The sequence below is a fragment of the Chiloscyllium plagiosum genome, unplaced genomic scaffold (assembly GCF_037043375.1).
Source record: "Chiloscyllium plagiosum isolate Xiang-an unplaced genomic scaffold, Cpla_swu_hap1 HiC_scaffold_10, whole genome shotgun sequence".
NCBI classification, from domain to species: Eukaryota; Metazoa; Chordata; class Chondrichthyes; order Orectolobiformes; family Hemiscylliidae; genus Chiloscyllium; species Chiloscyllium plagiosum.
In genome coordinates this window covers 99,899,207-99,922,229 of record NW_028270148.1, presented here as the reverse complement: position 1 = coordinate 99,922,229, position 23,023 = coordinate 99,899,207, and the positions used below count along the sequence as shown (strand labels likewise).

Sequence of the window (23,023 nt, the reverse complement as noted above, 5' to 3'; positions counted from 1 at the left end):
CAACCCTGACTGACAAGAAAAGTGAGAGACACCATAAAAGTAAATAAAAAGCAAAGATTAGTGAGAAGTCAGAGAGTTGGGAAGCTTTTAAAAACCAGCAGGGGACAACTGAAAAAGCAATAAGCAGGAAGAAGATGAAATATGAAGGTAAGCCGACTAGTAACATAAAAGATTGCAAAAGAATTTTTCGGTATCTAAAAGGTAAGAGCGATACAAAAGTGGACATTGGACCGTTGGAACATGAGGTTGGAGAAATAGTAATGGGGAAAAGGAAATGGCAGAGGAACTGAATAGGTACTTTGCATCAGTTTTCACAGTGGAAGACATCAGCCCCATACGGGAAATTCAAGAGATGCGGGGGCAGAGGTGAGTGTAATAAGCATCAGTAAGGAGAAGGTGCCTGACAAGCTGAAAGGTCTGAATGTGGATATATCACCCAGATCAGATGGACCACACCCCAGAGTTCTGAAGGAGATTGTAGGAGATAAGGAGATTGTAGAGGCATTGATCTTTCAGAAATCACTGGAGTCAGGGAGAGTCCCAGAGGACTGGAAAATGGCTGAAGTAACACCCCTATTTAAGAAGGGGTGTAGACAGGAGGTAGGAAACTATAGGCTGGTTAGCCTGACCTTGGTTATTGGTAAGATTTTAGAATCGATTATTAAGGCTGAGGTTGCGGAGTACTTGGAAGTGCATGGTAAAATAGGGCTGAGTCAGCATGGTTTTATCAAGGGGAGGTCATGCCTGACAAATCTGTAAGAATTCTTTGAGGAGGTAATGAGTAAGTTAGACAAAGAAAAGCCAGTGAATATGATTCATTTGGATTTTGACAAGGTGCCACACAGGAGGCTGCTAAACAAGATAGGAAGCCGTGGTGTGAGGGGCAAGATACCAGCTCGGATAAAGATTGGCTGACTGGCAAAAAGCAGGGAGTAGGGATAAAGATGTCTTTTTCAGGATGGCAGCCAGTGACCAGTGGAGTTCCACAGAGGTCAAAGACCACGATTATTCACAGTATACATTAATGATCTGGATGCAGGAACTGAGGAAACTATTGCTATGTTTGCAGATGACACAAAGGTAGATGGGTAGGTAACCACTGCTCTTCAGATGCAGAATGAAGAGTGACTCTCGCTCTGTGAAGATGCTGGATGGGACATTACAAGTATACTGGATACTGTTTTGCTAATATATAGACTTAGAAGCACTTTGTACCAGATGCATGGACATGTTTACATAGTGTTCAATGGCAATCATGGGGCATGTGATTCATGGATACCCCAGTGTGAAGCTCTGACTTACCAGAATTCAGTAAAATTATGGCCTTCAGACAGATGTACTCCTCACACTGCAGCTTCAGCAGTCGGAATCGGGACACTGTTGCTAGGAGCATATCAAATATCTCCACCATCCCTTCAACACATTTCCCTTCATTCCTTCAGACAAGAAATTAACAAACATAAGTTTAATCAATTACTTCTTTGAAGAAAATAAATGACTGTTGTACAACTTCCTGAAATTTTAGGAACTCTCATCACCTAAAGACAGAACAGCAGATTCTTTTAACTTTGTCCTTTATTTCCTTCTACCTTGTTCTTAAGTTTTTGTACCTAGGTACTTGTGGCTAAGCCAGAGCCATATGTCTGTGGTCACACTGAAAACTTTACACTGTACTCCTGTACTTTTGTACTTGAGTACATGTGACAGTAAAGTCTAAATCTGAAACCTTTTTTATGAAGATAGTCAACTCAAATATGTGGCAAATACAGTATTACACTTGCAACTAACTTGGATCCAAATATTTAAAAATATTTTTGAAATAGTCAGTGACTAGGAATTGTGGAGTAGCAAAGATATTTCAGAGTCCAAGTGCACAAACTATTGAAAGCTGGTAGCCAGGTATTGTAAGTAAACCAAAAATGGGTGGCTTTTATCTCAAACAGGCGAGAATACAAAGAGATGGAAGAGATTCTTCAGTTGCACAGAGCCTTGGCTGAGCCTCTACCTTGAATACTGTAGCTTTGAGCAACACATCTGCAAAAGGATATCCTAGTGTCAGAGGGATTACAGGGCTGAACCACCAGATTAGTAACAAGAATGAATTTATGAGGACAGATTACACAAGTAGGGTCTCTATACGAATGAGTTTAGAAGATGAAGAGGCAATTGATTGATGTTTAAAAATGTAAAAGGATTTTGAAAGCATAGATGCCAAGAAATGGTTTCCTCCCATGAGGTTATCAAGAGTGAGGCGACATAAGCTTCAAATTATACTTCGACCATCTCAGAGTGAAATCAGAAGCAGATTTTCACAGAGAGAGCCAGAAAAATTCAAAACTCAGTCCTCTGAAAGACTGGGAAACCAGCACAATGCAAGGGTTTCAAGAGTGAGATTGATGTTTGTTGGGTAAAAGCAGAAAGGTTGCAATCAGGAAAATGTAGTTGGGATAGAGATCATCAATAATCGATTGGAATAATTAAGGGGTTGATTGTCCCTAATTCCTCTTCCTATCGTTTCTATGTAATCAGTGTTACATTCCTTTATAAAAAAAAGTTCAAATGGGAAAGCTTTGCCATTGAAAACAGGTTTGTGTTACTTGGAGCTAGATTGCAATAAGATAAAGAAGAACAATCACAATTTGTGTTTATAGAGGTAACACGGGGATGGTGAGGGTCTCAGCCAATGAGCTGAGGTGGTACAGAAGTCAACAGAGGTGGAAGTTGCAGACATGTGGCTTGCAATGTTTTTCTTGAAAGATCAAGCAAATTGTGACAGGAATTACAGAAAGGAACAAATGGTAATGCAGGCAATCATTAACGTTAATGATACATGCAGTTCCCAGATTGTGAATGAGTTTCGTGCTTGAGTCAGTTCGCAAGTCGATTTGTATTTAAGTTGGAACACAATGCATGGCAGTATAGAGTAACCGTTCATCAATACAGGAAATGTTCACCTGTTGGATCTTTACAATTACATCCCTGTATGAGATCATATTCACAAGTATGAGTGTTTGTAAGTCACACATTTGTAAATTGGTGAGGGTGGGGGATAGGGTATATAGTACAGACAGGAAGGTAAAGGCAAATGGAGTTACAGATCTTAAGAGTCCATTGGGTTGTGAAGGTGAGAAGACGTGTTCAACTGTTGAGCTGTGATCCTGTTTCTTTAGCAGTAGTGAAATTTACAGTTCTGGAGAGGCACCAATATGCTGGGCAGGAGGTTTGCTAGAATTCTTTACGAGGGTTTAACCTAAATTTGCAGGGGAGTGGGAACCTGAGCTATGGATCAGATGCTGGAGTAGGTAGTGAACAGCCAAATACAGCGTGCAGTGTCTGTGAGGAGGGACAGGCACTTGATAGGGCAAAGGTACAGCCAGCCAGTGTGATGGGTTGAAATGTGTCTATTTTAGTGCAAGAAGTATTAGGAATAAGGGTGATAAACTCAGAGCATGGATTAGTATTTGGAACTATGATGTTGTGGCCATTATGGAGACTTGGATATCACAGGGGCAGGAGTGGTTGTTGGATATTTCAGGGTTTAGATGTTTCAAAAGGAACTGGGGGGGAAGGTAAAAGAAGTAGGGGAGGGGCATTGCTAATCAGGGATAGTATCACAGCTGCAGACAGGGAGATTGTCGAGGAGGGTTTGTCTGCAGAGTCAGTAGGGGTGGAAGGCAGAAACAGGAAAGGAGCAGTCACCTTATTGGGAGTTTTCTACAGAATCCCCCCAACAGCAATAAAGACACAGAGGAGCAGATTGGGAAGCAGGTTTTGGAAATGTGCAGTAGCAGGATTGTTGTCATACGTGAGTCTAACTTACCTAATATTGATTGAAACTTACTTAGTTCAAATAATTTGGATGGAGCAGTTTTTGTCAGGTGTGTGTTTAGAAAAGGTTCCAGGTGCAATATGTAGATAGGCCGACTAGAGGGGAGGCCTTATGGGATTTGGTGCTTGATAACGAACCAGGTGTCAGATCTCTCGGTGAGAGAGCATTTCGGTGATAGTGATTACAACTCCATGACTTTTACTATACTCATGGAGAGGGATAAGAGTAGACGGTATGGGAAAGTATTTAATTGGGGGAGGGAGGATTCCAATGCTGTAAGACAGGAACTGGGGAGCCTAACTTGGGAACGGGTGTTGTCAAGGAAATGCACAACAGAAATGTGAAGGTTGTTTAGGAAGCACCTGCTGATAGTGCTGGACACTGAGGTAAGGAAGGAATGGTAGGGTGAAGGAACCTTGGGTGACAAGGGATGTGGACAATCTAGTCAAGAGGAAGAAGCAAGGTTATTTAAGGTTGAGGAGGCAAGGATCTGACATGGCTCTAGAGGATTACAAGCTAGCCAGGAAGAAGTGAAGAATGGATTTAAGAGAGCTAGAAGGAGGCATGAGAAAATTTTAGCTGATAGGATTAAGGAAAACCCTAAGGCGTTCTACACTTACGTAAGGAACAAGAAGATGGCCAGAGTGAGGGTAGGGCCAGTCAGGGATAGCGGAGGGAACTTGCGCTGGGAGTCAGAGGAGATAGGGGAGGTCCTTAATGAATACTTCGCTTCAGTATTCACAAGTGAGAGGGACTTTGACGTTTCTGAGGACAACATGAAACAGACTGATCTGCTAGAACAAGTTGAGGTTAAGAAGAAGGATGTGCTGGAAAGTTTGAAAAACATAAGGATAGATAAATCCCTTTGGCCAGACGGGATATACCCTAGGTTAGTACAGGAAGCGAGGGAAGAGTTTGCTACACCTTTGGCAATGATCTTTGCTTCCTCACTGTTCACTGGAGTAGCGCCAGATGAGTGGAGGTTGGAAAATGTTATTCCCTTGTTCAAGAAAGGGAATAGGGATAATCCTGGAAATTACAGACCAGTCAGTCTTACGTCAGTGGTGGGCAAGATATTGGAGAGGATTCTGAGAGAGAGGATTTATGATTATTTGGAAAACCATAGTTTGATTCGAGATAGTCAACATGGCTTTGTCAGGGCAGGTCATGCCTCACAAGCCTTACTGAATTCTTTGAGGATGACTCATTTGAGGGAATGGGTCTGAGTGGGATGTTCTTCAGAGGGTTGGGGTGATCTGGATGGGCCAAACAGCCTGTAGGGATTCTATACCTGAGCAAACTGCTATCTCTGCAAAGAGAAGATAGAGATGAGAGAAAAGTAAGTCATTTAATCACAATGATTTTAAACAAGAGAGGATGTTTCTCAAGTTATAACAATGGAATTCCACATTTTCAAATGAAAAATACCTTTCAGCTTTCTCATGTGGCTAATTAATGATGAGTGGGCGTGGGATATGTCACTAATGTCAGCTTGTGGCTGCGAATAAGACCTTCAACCCAAGGTCAGTCAGGTAATAGAAAGCTTTCTTTTTTGATAATCCAATTTTAAAGATTTTAGGGTGTTTTAATGATTACAGTTTATCAATCACAGAATCTCTATGTAGGCCGAGGATTTTTGGTCCATCAATTCCGCACCAACTCTCTGAAGAGTATCCTATCCTATCTCTGTAACCCACAATTACTATAGTTAACCCACCTAGCCCACACACTATGGGGTATTTTACCTGAGATAACCCACCTAGTCCTCATATCCCTGCAAACAGTGGGGCAATTTAGCGTGGCCAATCCACCTAACCTGTACACCTTTAAACTGTGGGAGGAAACACACATAGACACAGGGAGAACTTGCAAACTCTACATAGAGAGTTACCCCAAAGCTGGAATCGAACTCCAGTCCCTGGCGCTGTGAGGCAGCAGTGCTAACCACTGAGCCATCATGCCACCCTTAAGGGATGACGTCTCTCCTTAACACACTTGGATGGAATAATCAGGCACTACTTGGATTAGGGTAAATGTGGGGAACCCATGAAGACAGATCCCTACGTTACTGGCTGAAACATTTCTCAACAGGATGGTCTTTAATGGTCCAGATATTCCTCTCATATAACTTCAGGCAATGAGTCAAAATTAGAGTGGTGCTGGAAAAGCACGATAGGTCAGGCAGCATCTGAGGAGCAGGGAAATCGATGTTTCAGCAAAAGCCCTTCAGCTCTTTCTGATGAAGGGCTTTTGCCTGAAACATCGATTTTCCTGCTCCTCAGATGCTGCCTGACCTGCTGTGCTTTTCCAGCACCACAGAATCTTGACTCTAATTCTCCAGCAACTGCAGTACCACATCTGCCTAACTCCAGGCTGTGGCCAAATGCACTGTTAAACTGAAATATCTGAAAGCTCCTGTCTGAATTATTTGCCATTATCTTTGTGAAAATAGCTCACTGTCTGCCTCACCATTGAAATCGCATTGAATTGCAACAAATTGTTGCATTTATGCAGTTTATACAGACTAAACTCAACCCATTGAACCAAATCTTGTCAATGTGAGTCTAAGTACCCTTTAACAATATGATTCGAGTTTATTATTACCAGACAACATCCCTGGCTACTAAAATTAATTAATACGAGTGTGGAATTGTATTCCTCCAATGTTTACTTCAGAGATTTTAAGAAAATAAATTTTATTCTGTTTCCTTCTCCTTTCTGTATCTCTTTTTTTCTCATAATCCAATCTTCCTTTCCCTTTGTATTTTTCTCGTGCACCTGATTTGACATTGAACTTCCCACTTCATTTACACTTCCTTCTCAGTCCTTGAGCTGTTAATTTCACAATCCTCAAACCTAATTGTTTCAGAAAATACACAGTAGCTTGTGCAGTTTGCTCAGGTCCCAGCCACCCAGTTTCCCTTGCTTTGCTGTTATAAACTCACATTTCAACATCTTGCCCATTGCAAGCAATTTCAAAATCATAAATGCGCAAGGCTAACTCTAATTGATTGCAGATACTGTTCGATTCACTCTTGACCAGCGGTCTGGTATTAATATCTTTAAACTGAGTGTTGAAAGAATATTCATGATTCAGAGCCCAATTAAGTTTACACATGGACTTGTACCTTCTGAAGGCTGCGTACAAAGCTAATTTGAAAAGATACACAGGTCAAATAGGAAAATAGACCTAGCTACAATCACTCAAAGTGAAATGTTGAATGGTCAAACTTGCCTCAAGATGTGAGCTGAGTTACCACTACTTATTATATGAAGTCAAGAGAAACTTTTGGAGTAACACTGATAACAGTAACAGTCAATAGCCAAAAATATCTAGGCACTTTCACCTAAGATGTCACCATAAGAGGCAGACATTGTAAAAGCTTTTCATTGTATTCCTACAATAAAGTATGTGTGATATAAAAGGATATTCTATTCTATTCGACAATAACCCCTATAACTCACACTGTGATGGCTGTATCCTCATGTCTTAGTGAAGATTTTGTGGCAGTTAATTGAATGGTTTGGAGACTGTGCAAAGAAACTGAGGGATAGATTTTTTTTAACCAGTGTCCAGATGCTAAGACAGGTCAAGCAGGCTAGTTGCCCATTGGGAAGGAAGATTGACAATTTCCACAGCAGTAGATTGATCAGGTTTAGTGGCCAGACAGCAAGTTGATACCTCATGGCTAGGCGCAGAATGGACCCCCAATGGGTGACAACACCGCCCACTCACTGTTATGTACTGATTATGGAGGGAAAGGGGGTAGTTTGGTTGAAAATTGGTGGAGTATTAAGAATTCCATTTAAGTTGATGCTCCAGAGTTACCAGAATTTTCCTCCATCCCACAATTCCCCCCACCCTCATGATGCTGGGTCCCTCGATGAGGCATCGATTGTGTTTGAACAAGTCATGCCACTAGACCCATCCCGATCAAGAGCTCAGCAACCAAACACAACCGAGTGTGTTGCTTGGGATTTGTCTGTGATGGCTGCCTTCCCATCAGTGGGTAGACCACCAGCGGCAGTGAGATGGGGTGGTCACCTGAGGGCCACAACTGGCATCAAGGCGGGAAAGCCATGCACCTCACGGGTTCTCACCCAGCTCCCTCCCCTCACGAATTAAATGCCGCCCCCATTCTAAAATAGCGAGGGCATTAAATTCCACCCTAATGCTGTCTAATGTAAGCAATAACACAGAGAAAGGTTCGATTAGAAATCAATGGATGACAATGAATTGTTTGAGGTGCAGTGGACGTATCAAAGGAACAGCAAGAGAGAGAAATGATATGACATTCTTATGATAACCTTCAGCAGGCTGCAGGTGCTTAGCTGCAAATAAAGCATAAGATGGAAAGAGTTCATGATAACTCTCAAGTGAAAAGCGCCACAACTAGGATCCCAGTAATCTGATACTGTGATGTTCTTCTGCCCAGAAAAACCCTTTGATTGCAAAGGCGGAGAGGTGGGAATTGTTTTGTGTGGTCCCTATCCTAACCAGTTTCCTAGCCTTTGTTTGTAACGTCTTTAATTTGAGGGTTTGGTTAAGAAAAAGAAGGAAACATATGTCAGGTACAGACAGGATAGATCCAGTGAATCCTTAGAATAGTATAAAAGAAGTAGGAGTATACTTAAGAGGGAAATCAGGAGGGCAAAAAGGGGACATGAGATAGCTTCGGTAAATAGAATTAAGGAGAATCCAAAAGGTTTATACAAATACATTAAGGACAAAAGGGTAACTGGGAGAGAATAGGGCCCCTCAAAGATCAGCAAGGCGGCCTTTGTGTGGAGCTACTGAAAATGAGGGAGATACTAAATGAATATTTTGCATCAGTATTTACTGTGGAAAAGGATATGGAAGGTATAGAAAGTAGCAAAATAGATGGTGACATCTTGCAAAATGTCCAGATTACAGAGGAGGAAGTGCTAGATGTCTTGAAACGGGTAAAGGTGGATAAATCCCCAGGACCTGATCAGGTGTACCCGAGAACTCTGTGGGAAGCTAGAGAAGTGATTGCTGGGCCTCTTGTTGAGATATTTGTATCATCAATAGTCACAGGTGAGGTGCCGGAAGACTGGAGGTTGGCTAACGTGGTGCCACTGTTTAAGAAGGGTGGTAAGGACAAGCCAGAGAACTATAGACCAGTGAGCCTGACCTCGGTGGTGGGCAAGTTGTTGGAGGGAATCCTGAGGGACAGGATGTACATGTATTTGGAAAGGCAAGGACTGATTAGGGATAGTCAACATGGCTTTGTGCATGGCAAATCATGTCTCACAAAATTGATTGAGTTTTTTGAAGAAGTAACAAAGATGATTGATGCGGGCAGAGCAGTAGATTTGATCTATTTGGACTTCAGTAAGGCATTCGACAAGGTTCCCCATGGGAGACTGATTAGCAAGGTTAGATCTCATGGAATACAGGGAGAACTAGCCATTTGGATACAGAACTGGCTCAAAGGTAGAAGACAGAGGGTGGTGGTAGAGGGTTGTTTTTCAGACTGGAAGCCTGTGACCAGTGGAGTGCCACAAGGATCGGTGCTGGGCCCTCTACTTTTTGTCATTTACATAAATGATTTGGATGCGAGCATAAGAGGTACAGTTAGTAAGTTTACAGATGACACCAAAATTGGAGGTGTAGTGGACAGCAAAGAAGGTTACCTCAGATTACAACAGGATCTGGACCAGATGGGCCAATGGGCTGAGAAGTGGCAGATGGAGTTTAATTCAGATAAATGCGAGGTGCTGCATTTTGGGAAAGCAAATCTTAGCAGGACTTATACACTTAATGGTAAGGTCCTACGGAGTGTTGCTGAACAAAGAGACCTTGGAGTGCAGGTAGATAGGATAGTGAAGAAGGCGTTTGGTATGCTTTCCTTTATTGGTCAGAGTATTGAGTACAGGAGTTGGGAGGTCATGTTGCGGCTGTACAGGACATTGGTTAGACCACTGTTGGAATATTGCATGCAATTCTGGTCTCCTTCCCATCGGAAAGACGTTGTGAAACTTGAAAGGGTTCAGAAAAGATTTACAAGGATGTTGCCAGGGTTGGAGGATTCGAGCTATAGGGAGAGGCTGAACAGGCTGGGGCTGTTTTCCCTGGAGCGTCGGAGGCTGAGGGGTGACCTTATAGCGGTTTACAAAATTATGGGGGACATGGATAGGGTAAATAGGCAAAGTCTTTTCCCTGGGTTCGGGGAGTCCAGAACGATAGGGCATAGGTTTAGGGTGAGAGGGGAAAAATATAAAAGAGACCTACGGGGCAACGTTTTCACACAGAGGGTAGTACGGGTATGGAATGAGCTGCCAGGGGAAGTGGTGGAGGCTGGTACAATGGCAACATTTAAGAGGCATTTGGATGGGTATATGAATAGGAATGGTTTTGAGGGATATAGGCCGGGTGCTGGCAGATTGGACTAGACTGGGTTGGGATATCTGGTTGGCATGGATGGGTTGGACCGAAGGGTCTGTTTCCATGCTGTACATCTCTATGACTCTATGTAAACAAGTCCTTTGCTGCATGGAAAGCGGTGATTTTATAATCTGCCTGTCTGGTATCTGCAGCAATCCTTTTTCTGTCAATCTCATGGACCCTATGTCCCATATCAACATCCTACCTCTCTCCACTAAGATGTCACCTGCATTACTAATCAAGGTTTCAATTTCTGTTCCAGTCACACAGCCACTTGCCAGAGATTCTTTCATGTTTAAACGTACGTGTTGCCAAGAAACATTACTGAAAGTTAATGGAATGCCTTTTGGATGTATCGCCACATCTTGCAAATGGCAAGAGTACAGTCACTGTGAACACTGGAGCCTCAAAGGTATGCTTCAAATGTGCTACTTTTAAAATGCATCTGGACTGACCGAGTGTTGTTTCACAGGCCAAGACTGACTGCAAATCTGAATTAGATGTGGATAAGGCAAGTAACAAATTCAAATTTGGAACTTTAGTCTACGTTAACAGGGGTCCAAATTCAAGAACCACCAAATTCAGAATGTGGCAGAAATAGAACAGAAATGCAAATTTGTTTCTCCCTAATCTGCAGTATTAACACGATTGTGAGTTGCTTCTCTGCTTCCATTGTATTGGACTCTGGACTTCCTTAGGGAACTAAGCAGCTCACCAGACATTGCTGCAATCCCAGGGAAAGCAAAGACAGACTCTTTTTCTTCCCCTCTCCAACTCCTAATCTTCTGCCCATGCAGCATGTAAAACTGAGGGACAACCTGATACAAGTATATAAAATTGGTGGGCATTCTTCCACCATCTTGCCCCATTATGATTTGCTAATGTCTTTCTCTGTTGTGAAAGTTACAATCACAAGGAACGAACTGCAGCCCCATTGACTGGGGTACTTTTTCAACATTGTTTTCCCATTTCTCTCAGAAGGTCACATTATTTTGTACACAGTGTGTAAAATGTGTTTGTTATTCTGCCCAACCCTTCGCAGTTGTGTGATTCAGTGTGCTTTCCCAGTCTGTTGAGTTTGCACATATTTAGACATTTATGTACTCTCTATCCTTCTCACTGTCCCATACTGTCACTCCACGATTCTCTTGAGCTAATTTTAAACTCCCCACTCGACATGGGGAAAGTAGAGTGAAGGTGAGCGATGGTTGGCAATGCTTTGTGGTTGCGGAGCTGGAAAAGCTATTCCCAGCTCTGGTATAAGGCAAGTGAATCAATCCCTCCAGGTTACTGGCTTGGCTATTGAGTGTCGACAGTAGTACACCACTGCATGACTGCTCAGTTTCCCAATAATAGGGGCCCAAACTGGCAATGGATACACAGCTTGCCTATTTAAGCAGCCCCCTATTCAGATACTTAGATGCCTACAAAGAAGCAGGAAGCAAACAGTCAGAATGTGGAATGAACATACTTGGTCCATTGCTTGTCAAGTTGTCCACTTCTTGCCTGTAAATGTGCTTCACAAAATCCAAGGTCCAATCTAAAAGGTCGGATTTGGGCATGGTGGAGCGGGATATCATAGATTCCCCACAGTGTGGAAGCAGACCATTCGGCCTATCGAGTCCACACTGACCCTCCAAAGAGCATCCCACACAGACCCACACCCCTACCCTATCACCCTCCATTTCCCATGGCTAATCCACCTAACCTGCACATCCCTGGACCGTACGGGCAATTTAGCATGGCCAATCCACCTAACCTGCACCTCTTTGGACTGTGGGAGGAAATTATAATTCTGCCTCCAACCAGCACTAACCATCTTTAGAGTTGAAGCAAGAAGTGTTTCTACAGCCTGTGTTCCTCAACCCATCCACACAGAGTCAGAAGGGTGTTCGGGAAAGAAAGGACTTTGGCTCAGGATAACGCATCTGGCCAATGTACCTTAAAAATCTGCAAGAGTCCAAAACCACATCTGTGCAAACTAATGAACTAAGATGGGAGTACCTGTCCAAAACCAGATCTGGTGCAAATATGAGCTTTCCGGGATGTTCCATGGAGCGCCAGACAAGGCCAATCATCAAAATTTCTAACCAGCAGCATTCCAGCAGTTGCACCTGGTCATGAAGTGTTAAATCCACAAATCCTGGGGGAGTGGGGGAAAAGACCGCATTAGAGACACACACACATACGAATGACAGTGAACACAAGGCACAGAGCAAACATACATTTGTACATGACACTGACAGCTCAGCATCGGGCTCAGTTTGGAGCGAGTATTTACAGATTACATTGACACTGACCACATGAATCAAAGACCATTCAACCCTGTTAATGCACTCGGTTACATTATGTAATACCATTGACAACTTCTTCAAATATAATTGGCAAAAAGGATCAAGTTATTAGGACCAGTTGCACAGGCTGATCATGTATTCTCTTGACCATCATAGATTAATAGATAAATCATAGATAAATAGTCAATGTTGTCCCATTGTTTATGAAGGGAAGCAGGGATAATCCTAGAAATTACAGACCCATGTGTCTCATTTTGGTGGTCGGGAAATTATTGGAAAAGACTCAGAGTCTAGAACTATACACATTTAGAAGCAAATTTATTGATTTGTGACAGACAGCATGGCTTTAGATGGGGGAGGTTGTGGCTCACTAACTTAATCGACTTTTTTGAGGAGGTGACGAAGATGATTGATGAGGGAAAAGCGGTTGATGCTGTGTACATGAGCTTCAGTAAAGCCTTTGACAAGGTCCCTTATGGTAGACTGGTGCAAAAGGTGATGTCACATGATATCGGGGTGAGCTGGAAAAATGGATGCAGAACTGGCTTAGTCACAGGAGACAGAGGGTGGCAGTGGAAGGACGCTTTTCACAATGGAGGGTTGTGACTTGTAGTGTTCCACAAGGATCAGTGCTGGGACCTCCACTGTTCATGATCTACATAAATGATTTAGAGGAAAACATAGCTAGTCTAATTAATAAGTTTGCTGGTGATACAAAGATTGATGGAGTTGCGGATAATGAGGAGGATTGTCAGAGGATACAGCAGGATATAGATCAGTTGGAGGCATGGACAGAAGAATGGCAGATGGAGTTTAATCTGGACAAAAGTGAGATGATGCATTTTGGAAGGTCAAGTATAGGTGGAAATTATACAATGAATGACAGAACCTTTAGGAATATTGATATGCAGAGGGATCTGGGTGTGCAGGTCCACAGATCACTGAAGGTGCCAGCACAGGTAGATAAGGTGGTAAAAAAGGCTTATGACATGCTTGCCTTCATTGGAAGGAGCACTGAGTATAAGGATAGACAAGTTATACAGCAGCTTTATAGAACTTTAGTTAGGCCACACTTGGAATATTGCGTATAGTTCTGGTCACCACACTACCAGACCGATGTGAATGCTTTAGAGAAAGGTACAGAAAAGGTTTACCAGGATGTTGCTGGTATATGGGATTTTAGCCAAGAATGTGGTGCTGGAAAAGCACAGCAGATCAGGCATCCATGGAACAGGAAAATCGACATTTTGGGGCTTTTGCCTGAAACGTCGATTCTCCTGCTCCTTGGATGCTGCCTGACTTGCTGTGCTTTTCCAGCACCACACTCTTGACTCTGATCTCCAGTATCTACAGTCCTCACTTTCACCATGGGGGATTTTAGCCATGAAGGTAGGTTGGATAGACTGGGTTTGTTATCACTGGAACGCAGGAGGTTGAGGGGCAATCAAATAGAAGTTTAAAAGATTGTGAATGGCATGGATGGAGTGGAAAGTATGAGGCTTTTTTCCAGGGTGGAGGGGTCAATTACGAGGGGACACAGGTTCAAGGTGCGGGGGAGGAAGTTTAAACAGATGTGTGAGGCAGGTTTTTCACATATTGAGTGTTGAGTGCCTGGAACATGCTGCCAGAGGAGGTGGGGGAAGCAGACACAACAACAGCATTCAAGAGGCACCTGAATGAATACATGAATAGGAAGGGAATAGAGGGATACAGATCCAGTAAGTGAAGACAGTTTTAGTATGGAAGGGCAAAATGTGTCAGCATAGGCTTGGAGGGCCGAAGGGCCTGTTCCTGTGCTGTACTGTTCTTTGTTGCTTATAAAGGGATGACCTAATTGAGGAGGCTAAGACGATTTAAAGATTTGGTAAGATAGGTAGGAGAAAGAGGCTATTGTGGCACAATAGTAGTAACGCTACCTTTGAGCCACGAGGCCTACATTCACTGGATGTGTTTCAGAACATCGGTGAACAGGTTGATTCGGAAAATATCTAGATAGGAAGTAACTATTTCCTCTGCTGGGGGGGGCTCAGAACAGACAAGCATAAACACAAAATCAGAACTTGGCTGTTCAGGCTGAGATCAAAAATCACTTCTCCACACAAAAGATATTGGAAATCAGGAGTTCTCTCCATAAAAAGCTATTGAGAGAAGGACATTGGAATATTTCAACATGTTTGTTTGACAAGGGCTTTAAAGGTATGGAAACATGACAGGCATATTAAATTAAGATATAAATGAACTGAGTCTAACTGAATGGTGGGATAGCCCTGAGGGGCTGAATAGCCTGCCTTTGTTCTTTCCTATCTTCCTACTTTGTGTAAAATCTTTGTTACTTTTAAAGCAGCACAGTCTACAACACAATCTCATTTCCTGGTACACAGCTATGAGTTTGAACATCTCCACACGTTACCTTCAAATCTCTTTGAGTGAGGTTTCACAATGAACACCTGAGAGAAAGGGTTAGGAGAGATTTATTTATTCACTGGATATCTGACAAGTTGATAGACAAATTCTGATGACGAGATTTACCTGCCTCTCGCTAAGAAGAATCTTTATATATTACAGAATTTACATCTGCCCCCTCCAAATTTTGTAATGTTTCTGCCTCAAGGTTTCCTATGTTCACAACTAAATAGAAACCATGAAGTTTTGATAAGATATATGGATGATAATGGAATAGTGTAGGTTAGATGGGCTTCAGATTGGTTTCAGAGGTCGGTGCAACATCGAGGGCCGAAGGGCCTGTACTGCGCTGGAATGTTCTATGTTCAATGTTGTCCTGACAGACAGACAGCAGCGCCACCTTTGTCCAGAAGCAGTAATTACACTGTGACTTGTTTGCTCCTTTCAAATGTAAATGCAGGGATTTTCAATGAAAATGTGAAAACAAGACTTGAATGTGCGACTTATAAGATAAATGGTTGCTGAGAGACCATAGCTCCCAGACTGTTTCAAGTTAACTGCCGATGAAAGAAATACTTGCATTTCTGTAGCACCTTCCAAGAGCTCAGGAGGTTCAGGAGATGAGTGAGTATGATCTGATGATACTGTTCTCCTGAGATCCATTCCAACTCCATGTAACAATGGAGGTGAAACTTACAAGCATGAGGACCACCATTTCTCTTTTAGTTTTCCCAGAGCCATCTCATATGTAGAGAGGCACATAGGAACAGGAAAAGGCCATTCAGCACCTCAAGCCTGTTCTGCTATTCACTTAACTTGTACCTCAAAATCACCTGCTCACATTTATTCTATATTCCTTATAACCTTTATTTAACGAATCCGTTGATCTCAGACTCTAAAGTGGTGGATGCTAGCATTCACAAACTCTCTTGTAACAGAGTTCCAGACGGTCCAGAGAATATGCTTATGAATGTCTAGCTCTTAAATTTTTACCCTTCACTTGCAAGAGGAAACAGATACTCTCTGTCAACCCAATCATTTCCAGGAACATTTAAAACACCTCAATCAGATCACCAGAGTCACTAGGTCATTCCAACAATCCTTTTGTGCTCAGCACATGACCTCAGTACATTCCTGAAGGGCTTATGCCCAAAACGTCGAATCTCCTGCACCTCGGATGCTGCCTGACCTGCTGTACTTTTCCAGCGCCACACTTTTCGATTCTGATCTGCAGTCCTCACTTTCTCCTGCATGACCTGGGTACCTAACTTCAGGCATTTTTAATTGCGTCTGTTTTCATGCTCAGTCTCAGCTTCATCTGATGTGTTCTCTGTAGCAGGCACACTTGTTCTGTGATGGCTTCATCCATTATACCTCCATATCCATAGACTAGCAGACCATCCATTTTAGCTTCCACTCCTGGAAGATCCCCGACTACCATATGTATAGACTGATATTCCTCCAGGGCAGTGAAAACGCCAAATTCCAGATGCAAACATCTGTATCTCCCGAACAGAGTGCAGTTACAAAAACACTACTTTCATTAGGATGGCACCGTGGCTCAGTAGATAACACTGCTGCTTCTCAGCACCAGGGACCCGGACTTGATTCCAGCCTTGGGGGCGACAGTCTGTGTGGATTTTACACATCCTCCCAGTTTCTGTGTGGGTTTCCTCTTGGTGCTTTGGTTTTCCACAGTCCAAAGCCGTGCAGGTTAGGGTGGATAGGTCATGTTGAATTGCCCATAGTGTCCAGGGATGAGCAGGCTAGGTGGGTTAGCCATGGAAAATGCAGAGTTACAGGAGTTGGGTGGGATGCTCTTCGGACGATTGATGTGGACTGAATGGCCTGCTTCCACGCTGTTGGGATTCTATGATCCAAATTCATTTGCTAACGATCATCCTTTTCCTCAGGAGCAGTAACCCCATTTGCTTTGCCTTGTGACAAAGTTTCTTCTGTGGTTGGCTTGGGGGCAATGAAATCTTTTCAGAGCTTGATTCAGATCCTTTGGATCCTATGCAGACTCTAAGTTGTCCAGGTTGATGGACAATCTGGCTCCTGTGCTCTCTGGAGGATTTATCCCCATCATGATTATTCCCTCCTTTTCTAGCTCCTCCAGCTTGTCTTTCACATTGAGTCCGAGGGCAGCTGGAACTCTACGCGGCAGATGCAGTACTGGCTTATAAATAAATCATGTCAAAAGGAGTTAAAGCAAATTATTGCAAATGCTGGAAATCTGAAATACAGTATGCTGGAGAAACTCAACAGGTCTGACAGCATCTGTGGAGAGAGAGGCAGAGTTAATGCTTTGACTGGCACGATTCCTCTTCAGAACTGGTTGGTGCCAGAAAATAGGACACATAGGACAGATGTCAGAAGGAGTTTCTTTAATCAGAGAGTAATAGGAGCGTGGAACACACTGCCTGCAACAGTTGTAGACTCGCCAACTTAAGGGGCATTTAAATGGTCATTGGATAGGCATATGGATGATAATGGAATAGTGTAGGATAAATAGACTTGGGATTGGTTTCATGGGTTGACACAACATCAAGGGCCGAAGGGCCTGTACTGAGCTGGAATGTTCTATATTCATGTAAACAATGAATAAGAGTCGATATTTGACCCTTTCTCCCATTCGGTTCGATCATGGCTGATCTGGCTTTCACCTCAACTCTACTTTCCTGCATATACCTCCTTGGTAATAAAGTGTCTAGCCTCAGTCTCACGTTCACTTTTAGATAATATTCACTGGGAATAAATTTAAGACCTGCAAACATTTTTGTAATTGCTTAGGGTCTGTTCAGTCGTTAATGCCTTTGTGGTCTGCAAAATGCTGCAAATCTCTTCTGGATTGTAACGGGTTAACAATTCAAGGTTTATTCTTGCTTCAGCTAAGATGAGTGAATTTCAAAGTCCACTATCTGTGACTCTGGACCATCATTCTTCCTTTCGCATTGGGCTGCCAGCTTGGAATGAACATTGTCCTATCCTATAGCCTCAACTTCATTTTCAAGGCTTCAGCTTGAATCACCACCTTGAGAAATTTCTGCAAACTCACAGCGCCAGAGACAGGATTCGAGCATGAGTTTCCTCTGGGTGCTCCGGTTTCCTCCCACAGTCCAAAGCTGTGCAGGTTAGGTGGATTGGCCAAGCTAAATTGCCCATGTTGTTCAGGTATGTGCTGGCTAGGTGGATTAGCCATGGGAATTGCAAGGTCACAAGGATAGGGTAGGGATTTGGGTTTGGGTGGGATGCTCTTCAGAGGATCGATGGCCTGCTTCCACACTGTAGCAATACTAAGATTCTATGATGTTGTAAGAGGCACTAGTGTCTCATTCACATGTCCCATTCACTTGATGCTCCCTTTCTGCATTCATTAGTCTAACAGTCACAAACCCATTTATCACCATTAGACCTGACAAGATGAACCTGTTGTATGGTCTAGAATGATATTTCAGACTCACTGACTGATATCTCTCCAGAATCCATCTTTATTGGCTTGTTTTAATTCTTTCCAGCTAAACACTTGCATGCCAAACCTTCTGCACTTAGGGCAATACCTTCCCCATGCTAGACATGTTTTCCTTTTAATTTACATGACGCTCTCTGAAATATGTTCTGCACTGACCTTGATCTTTCTGCAAATATTTCATCCTTGTTTACAATAAGTTGTTCATGTTTGGACTGGAATAGTCTCACAGCATAATACTCTTCTCCCTCTTGCAATCTTGCTGATGCTGGACAATCTCAAAGCATCTGCAGTTACTAGCTTTCGTGAGAGTAAGTTTCTACTTTCTCAGCAGACTTGCTCCTACTTCAGGATCTCTTACGCCTAAGAAAATCCTTTCTCTAATGAGAGATGCTTTCAATTGTCCAAACTCTCAAGATTCAGCTAGACTTTGCAGTGTAGCCACACTCTGGTCAATATTCTCCCTCTACCGCCAAGCTCTGATGTCGAAGGCAAACATCCCTCAGTAACATTAACAGAAGGTTCACAATGCATTGTGAAAGCAAAATCTCTCCTGACTGGCTTTTTCTGCTCCTCAGTGAGGCCGAAGCTGCAATATGGCTTATAGCTCTCCTTCTACACACAGATAGCAGGATTGCTACTCTAAGTTGCTCAGTCTTTTTATTTAATTCTGAAACAATTCATAGTTTAACTGGTGAGATCGGCCAAAAATTATAATTTGGATTCATATCTCCTTTCATTTCCACAGCAACAGGGAGCAGAAAATATCCAGCCATTTTGACAGACCCAGTCATTCAAAGTTGCCAACAATTCTATTTACTTATACAAGTTTCCTTGTTGTTTCTTTTAGTAGCCAACTCTCTTTTAGATCTGAAAGTTTGCACATTTTCAATTGCATTGTTTCTGATGTTGTTTTCCAAGTGATAGGGATTTAAAAAAACAATCCCTAAAGTGTGGAATTAGGCCAGTCAGCCCATCGAGTCCACACCAATACTGCGAAGAGCATCCCACCCAGACCCAAATCCTTACCCTATAATCCTACATTTCCTATGGCCAGTCCACTTAACCTGTGTATCTTTGGACTGTGGGAGGATACGGGAGCACCCAGAGGAAACCTACGCAGACACGGGGAGAATGTGCAAACTCCATGTAGACAGTCACCCAGCGATGGATTCGAACCCAGATCCCTAACGCTGTGAGGCAGCAGTGGTACCCATTGAACGACAATGTCACCCACTCCCACTACCGCTAATGCGGTTCAATGGATGCCTGAGATTATACACAAAATCATTTACAGCAGATCTAGATGCCACATAATTACAGCAAGCTAGATAGTACATTGACCCATAGTTTTATTTCTCTGAACAATGACTGGATGATGTGGGCTGTTGGACAGCAGTTGAAACCTCAGGAGTGGGTTCATAGTAATTGGTCTTTCTCTTGCAGTTTGGTTCTCCTCCCTATCCCCCATACAACCAACAGCACTGGGCTCCTAACACTCCCTGTACCATGGTCACACACATTTGTTAGAGACCTGCCGGCAAAGACAAGACTCGATCCTGGACTGACTGGTCCTCTTGGGGACACATTGAGTTCCTCAGCATCTCCTCAGTTATCTTTGGAAGCTCACCACACATCTCTTCAGTACTTTTTCGTTCATGTAGAATGATACATCATAGAGGCCATTCAGGCCATCAGGGTTATTTGGAAGTGCTATCAACTAGAGGTCAAACTTCTGCTCTTTTCCCGAAGCCTTGCAACTTCTCCCTTTTCAAGTATTGATCCAATTTTCATTTCAGCATCACTACTGAATCTATTTCCAATACCCTTTCAGGGCAATACATTTCCAGTTACACCATAATAGTATTTGCCCTCATGTCATTTTTGTTTTTTTTTATGAAATGTGTCTTCTCTGGATATTGTACTTTCTCCATTAGAGATAATTTTCTTCTTGTTTACTCTATCAAAACCCTTCATGATTTTCTACCAATCTGTGGTCTACAGAAAGAAAACTTCATATTTGTATAGTGCCATTCCAAACCATTGGATGTCTCAATGTGCTTTAGAGACAAGAAAGTCCTTTTAAAGTGTAGTTACTGCTGTAATAAATACTCACAGCTTCTCCAGTTTATCCTCATCTCAGTCCTAAATGGGTACGTCATATCCTTAGACTGTTTTGGCTCCACTGGGAACATTCTTCCTGCATTTACCGTGTTCGGAATTTTCCAGGTTTCTATAAGATTCCCCTAATTCTTCCAAATTTTGCTGAATATAGTCCTAAATAATTCAGTCTCTAAGGAGGGAAGAGCGATGGTGGTGAGGAGGAGGGGGAAGGAACAGCCCAGTGGATTTATCGCTGGACTATTAATCCAGCCTCCTAGGTAATGTTCTGGGACCTGGGTTCAAATCCCACCACAGCAGCTTTCCAAACAACCCTAATGGGCTGAATAGCCTCTACGATGTATCATTCTACATGAATGAAAAGGTGCTGAAGAGGTGTAGTAGCAGGACATGAATTTGCCTCCTGTGTGGAGAGCTTCCAAAGATAACTGAGGAGATGCTGAGGAACCTGATGTTTCCAGGAGTACCAGTCACAACAGATGGTTGAATTTGAATTCAATTAAAAATGTCTGGATTTAAGAGTTGAACAATGACCATGAAAAACCACCTGGTTCACTAATGCCCTTTAGTGAGGGGAACTGCTGCCCTCACCAGGTCGGGTCTACATGTGACTCCTGACACACAACAACGTGGTTGACTCTCAACTACCCTCCAGGCGATTAGAGATGGGCAATTGATGCTGGCGTAGCCAGTGACCGTTCAAACGATTAAAAATACAAGTATAAGAAGGTATTCCTGAGCTTGTCTCATCAGTTGAAGGTGCTGCTGTCAATGGGCCATTTATGTGCATGAATCCAGAATTAAGTTCCCAGAGGCTTACATGGCTAGACAAGGTTTCACAGATAGGGAGGCCAGGGAGGGCATTGAGCACAAAGGTGAGGAATTTATTTTCACGACAGAGCCGATGTTGGTCAATGAGCTCAGGGGTAAAAGACTTGGAGCGGGCACACCCAGCTTTGTGGTTGGCACTGCATGATGCTTAGTGGCACTTGGACCCCTAATTAACTCCTTTTTCCAGGTCTTAAAATGAGTTACCTGATTAATCATGTAGTGTTCCAACTGATCTTTGTTATCATGGAAACAGGAATTTTAATGCTGTTGCACCGTCTCCAGATTTGATGGGGTTTGGCCAGGCCCAACAAGAGAGAAAAAAAGAAAAGAATTATCTAACGTTTGGCCAAGTCTTTCATCCTTAATATCTTGTTTATTTTAGTTTTATGACTTTTCCCTTTTGAAAGATACTAAAGACAAGGGTTAAACAAAGCAACTTGTATATTTGTTTTGCCTGGCTGATTTGGCCGAAACAGCATTGTTTCCATTGAAATTTATTAACTCGGCTCAGTTGAAGGGCTGATTAAATCACAATGACTGAGATCATAAAGCTAAGCTCTGTTTGCACTCTTAGAAATTCCCATTGTACAACAGAACAACAAACAAATAGCAGCACATGTTGCCTGCTGTAACAAATGTAGCATAGAGCAGACTAATAATAGCCTGGAAATATTTTCCTATTTTTCTATCTTACATTCGGCGCAATCAATCTATTCAGTAAGTGCAGCCATTTTGATCTCCAGTGTAGAGTCATAGAGTCATACAGCATGGAAACAGACCCTTCAGTCCAAGCTGACTATCATCCCAAACTAAACTAGTTCTACTTGCCTGTGTTTGGCCGCTATCCCTCCAAACATTTCTTATTCATGGACTTATCCAAATGTCTTTTAAATGTTGTAACTGTATCCACATGCACCACCTTCTTTATCAGTTCCTTCCACACACAAACTACTCTGTGTGAAAAAGTTGTGTCTTTCTAAATCTTTCTCCTCTCATCTTAAAATTAGCCCCTCTAAGGAAAAGACCCTTGTCATTCACCTTTTCTACGCCCCTCATGATTTTATGAACCTCAATAAGGTCACCCTTTAAGCTCCTACGCTCCACCGAAAAAGGTCCTAGCCTTTCCGGTCTATTTTTATATCTCACTTACTCCATTCCCAGCAATATATCCTGACAGTGTGCTGACAGGATTCAGGTGTCTGAGTATATGGGTCAGTAGCCAAACAGCATGGGGATAATGCAATGCCCTTGGTAAACTGGCAAGAAACAACATCTGAAGCTAAATAGCTTCAGACTGAACACAGGAAGAAGCACAGAATGGGTAAAACAAAGAGAAGGCTATTTGTCCCCTTAAGCCAATGCTGATTCCCTGCAAGATTAGCTCATTTAGTCATATCCTCTTGCCTCTTCTCCATAGCCCTGAAAATCTTTTCTCTCCAAATAATTATTCAAATCTCATTTGAAGGCATTGATTGAATCTGTCTCCACCATATTCAGTTCATCCCGGATCCGAACGGCATGAAAATGCATTTCCTCAAATATCTGGCAACTTAATTCAGTGTCCTCTGGTTTTCAATCCTTCTCTCAATGGGATGTTTCTCTTCCATCAGACCACCTCGTAATCGCCTCTTCTCCAAGAAGAATTGCTAATATAGAAAGCACTTCAG

At 42.7% G+C, this 23,023-nt stretch overlaps 1 protein-coding gene across 1 annotated transcript in view; it reads right to left on the bottom strand.

The window, feature by feature from the left end:
* esr1 (estrogen receptor 1) overlaps window positions 1–23,023 on the bottom strand; it is a 294,445-nt gene that overhangs the window by 46,480 nt on the left and 224,942 nt on the right. Inside the window, exons 5-6 of the mRNA XM_043696506.2 lie at window positions 12,243–12,381; window positions 1,303–1,436 (exon numbers count right to left, since the gene is read on the bottom strand). Coding sequence (XP_043552441.1) covers window positions 1,303–1,436; window positions 12,243–12,381 — 273 coding nt within the window. The remainder of the gene's footprint in view (window positions 1–1,302; window positions 1,437–12,242; window positions 12,382–23,023) is intronic.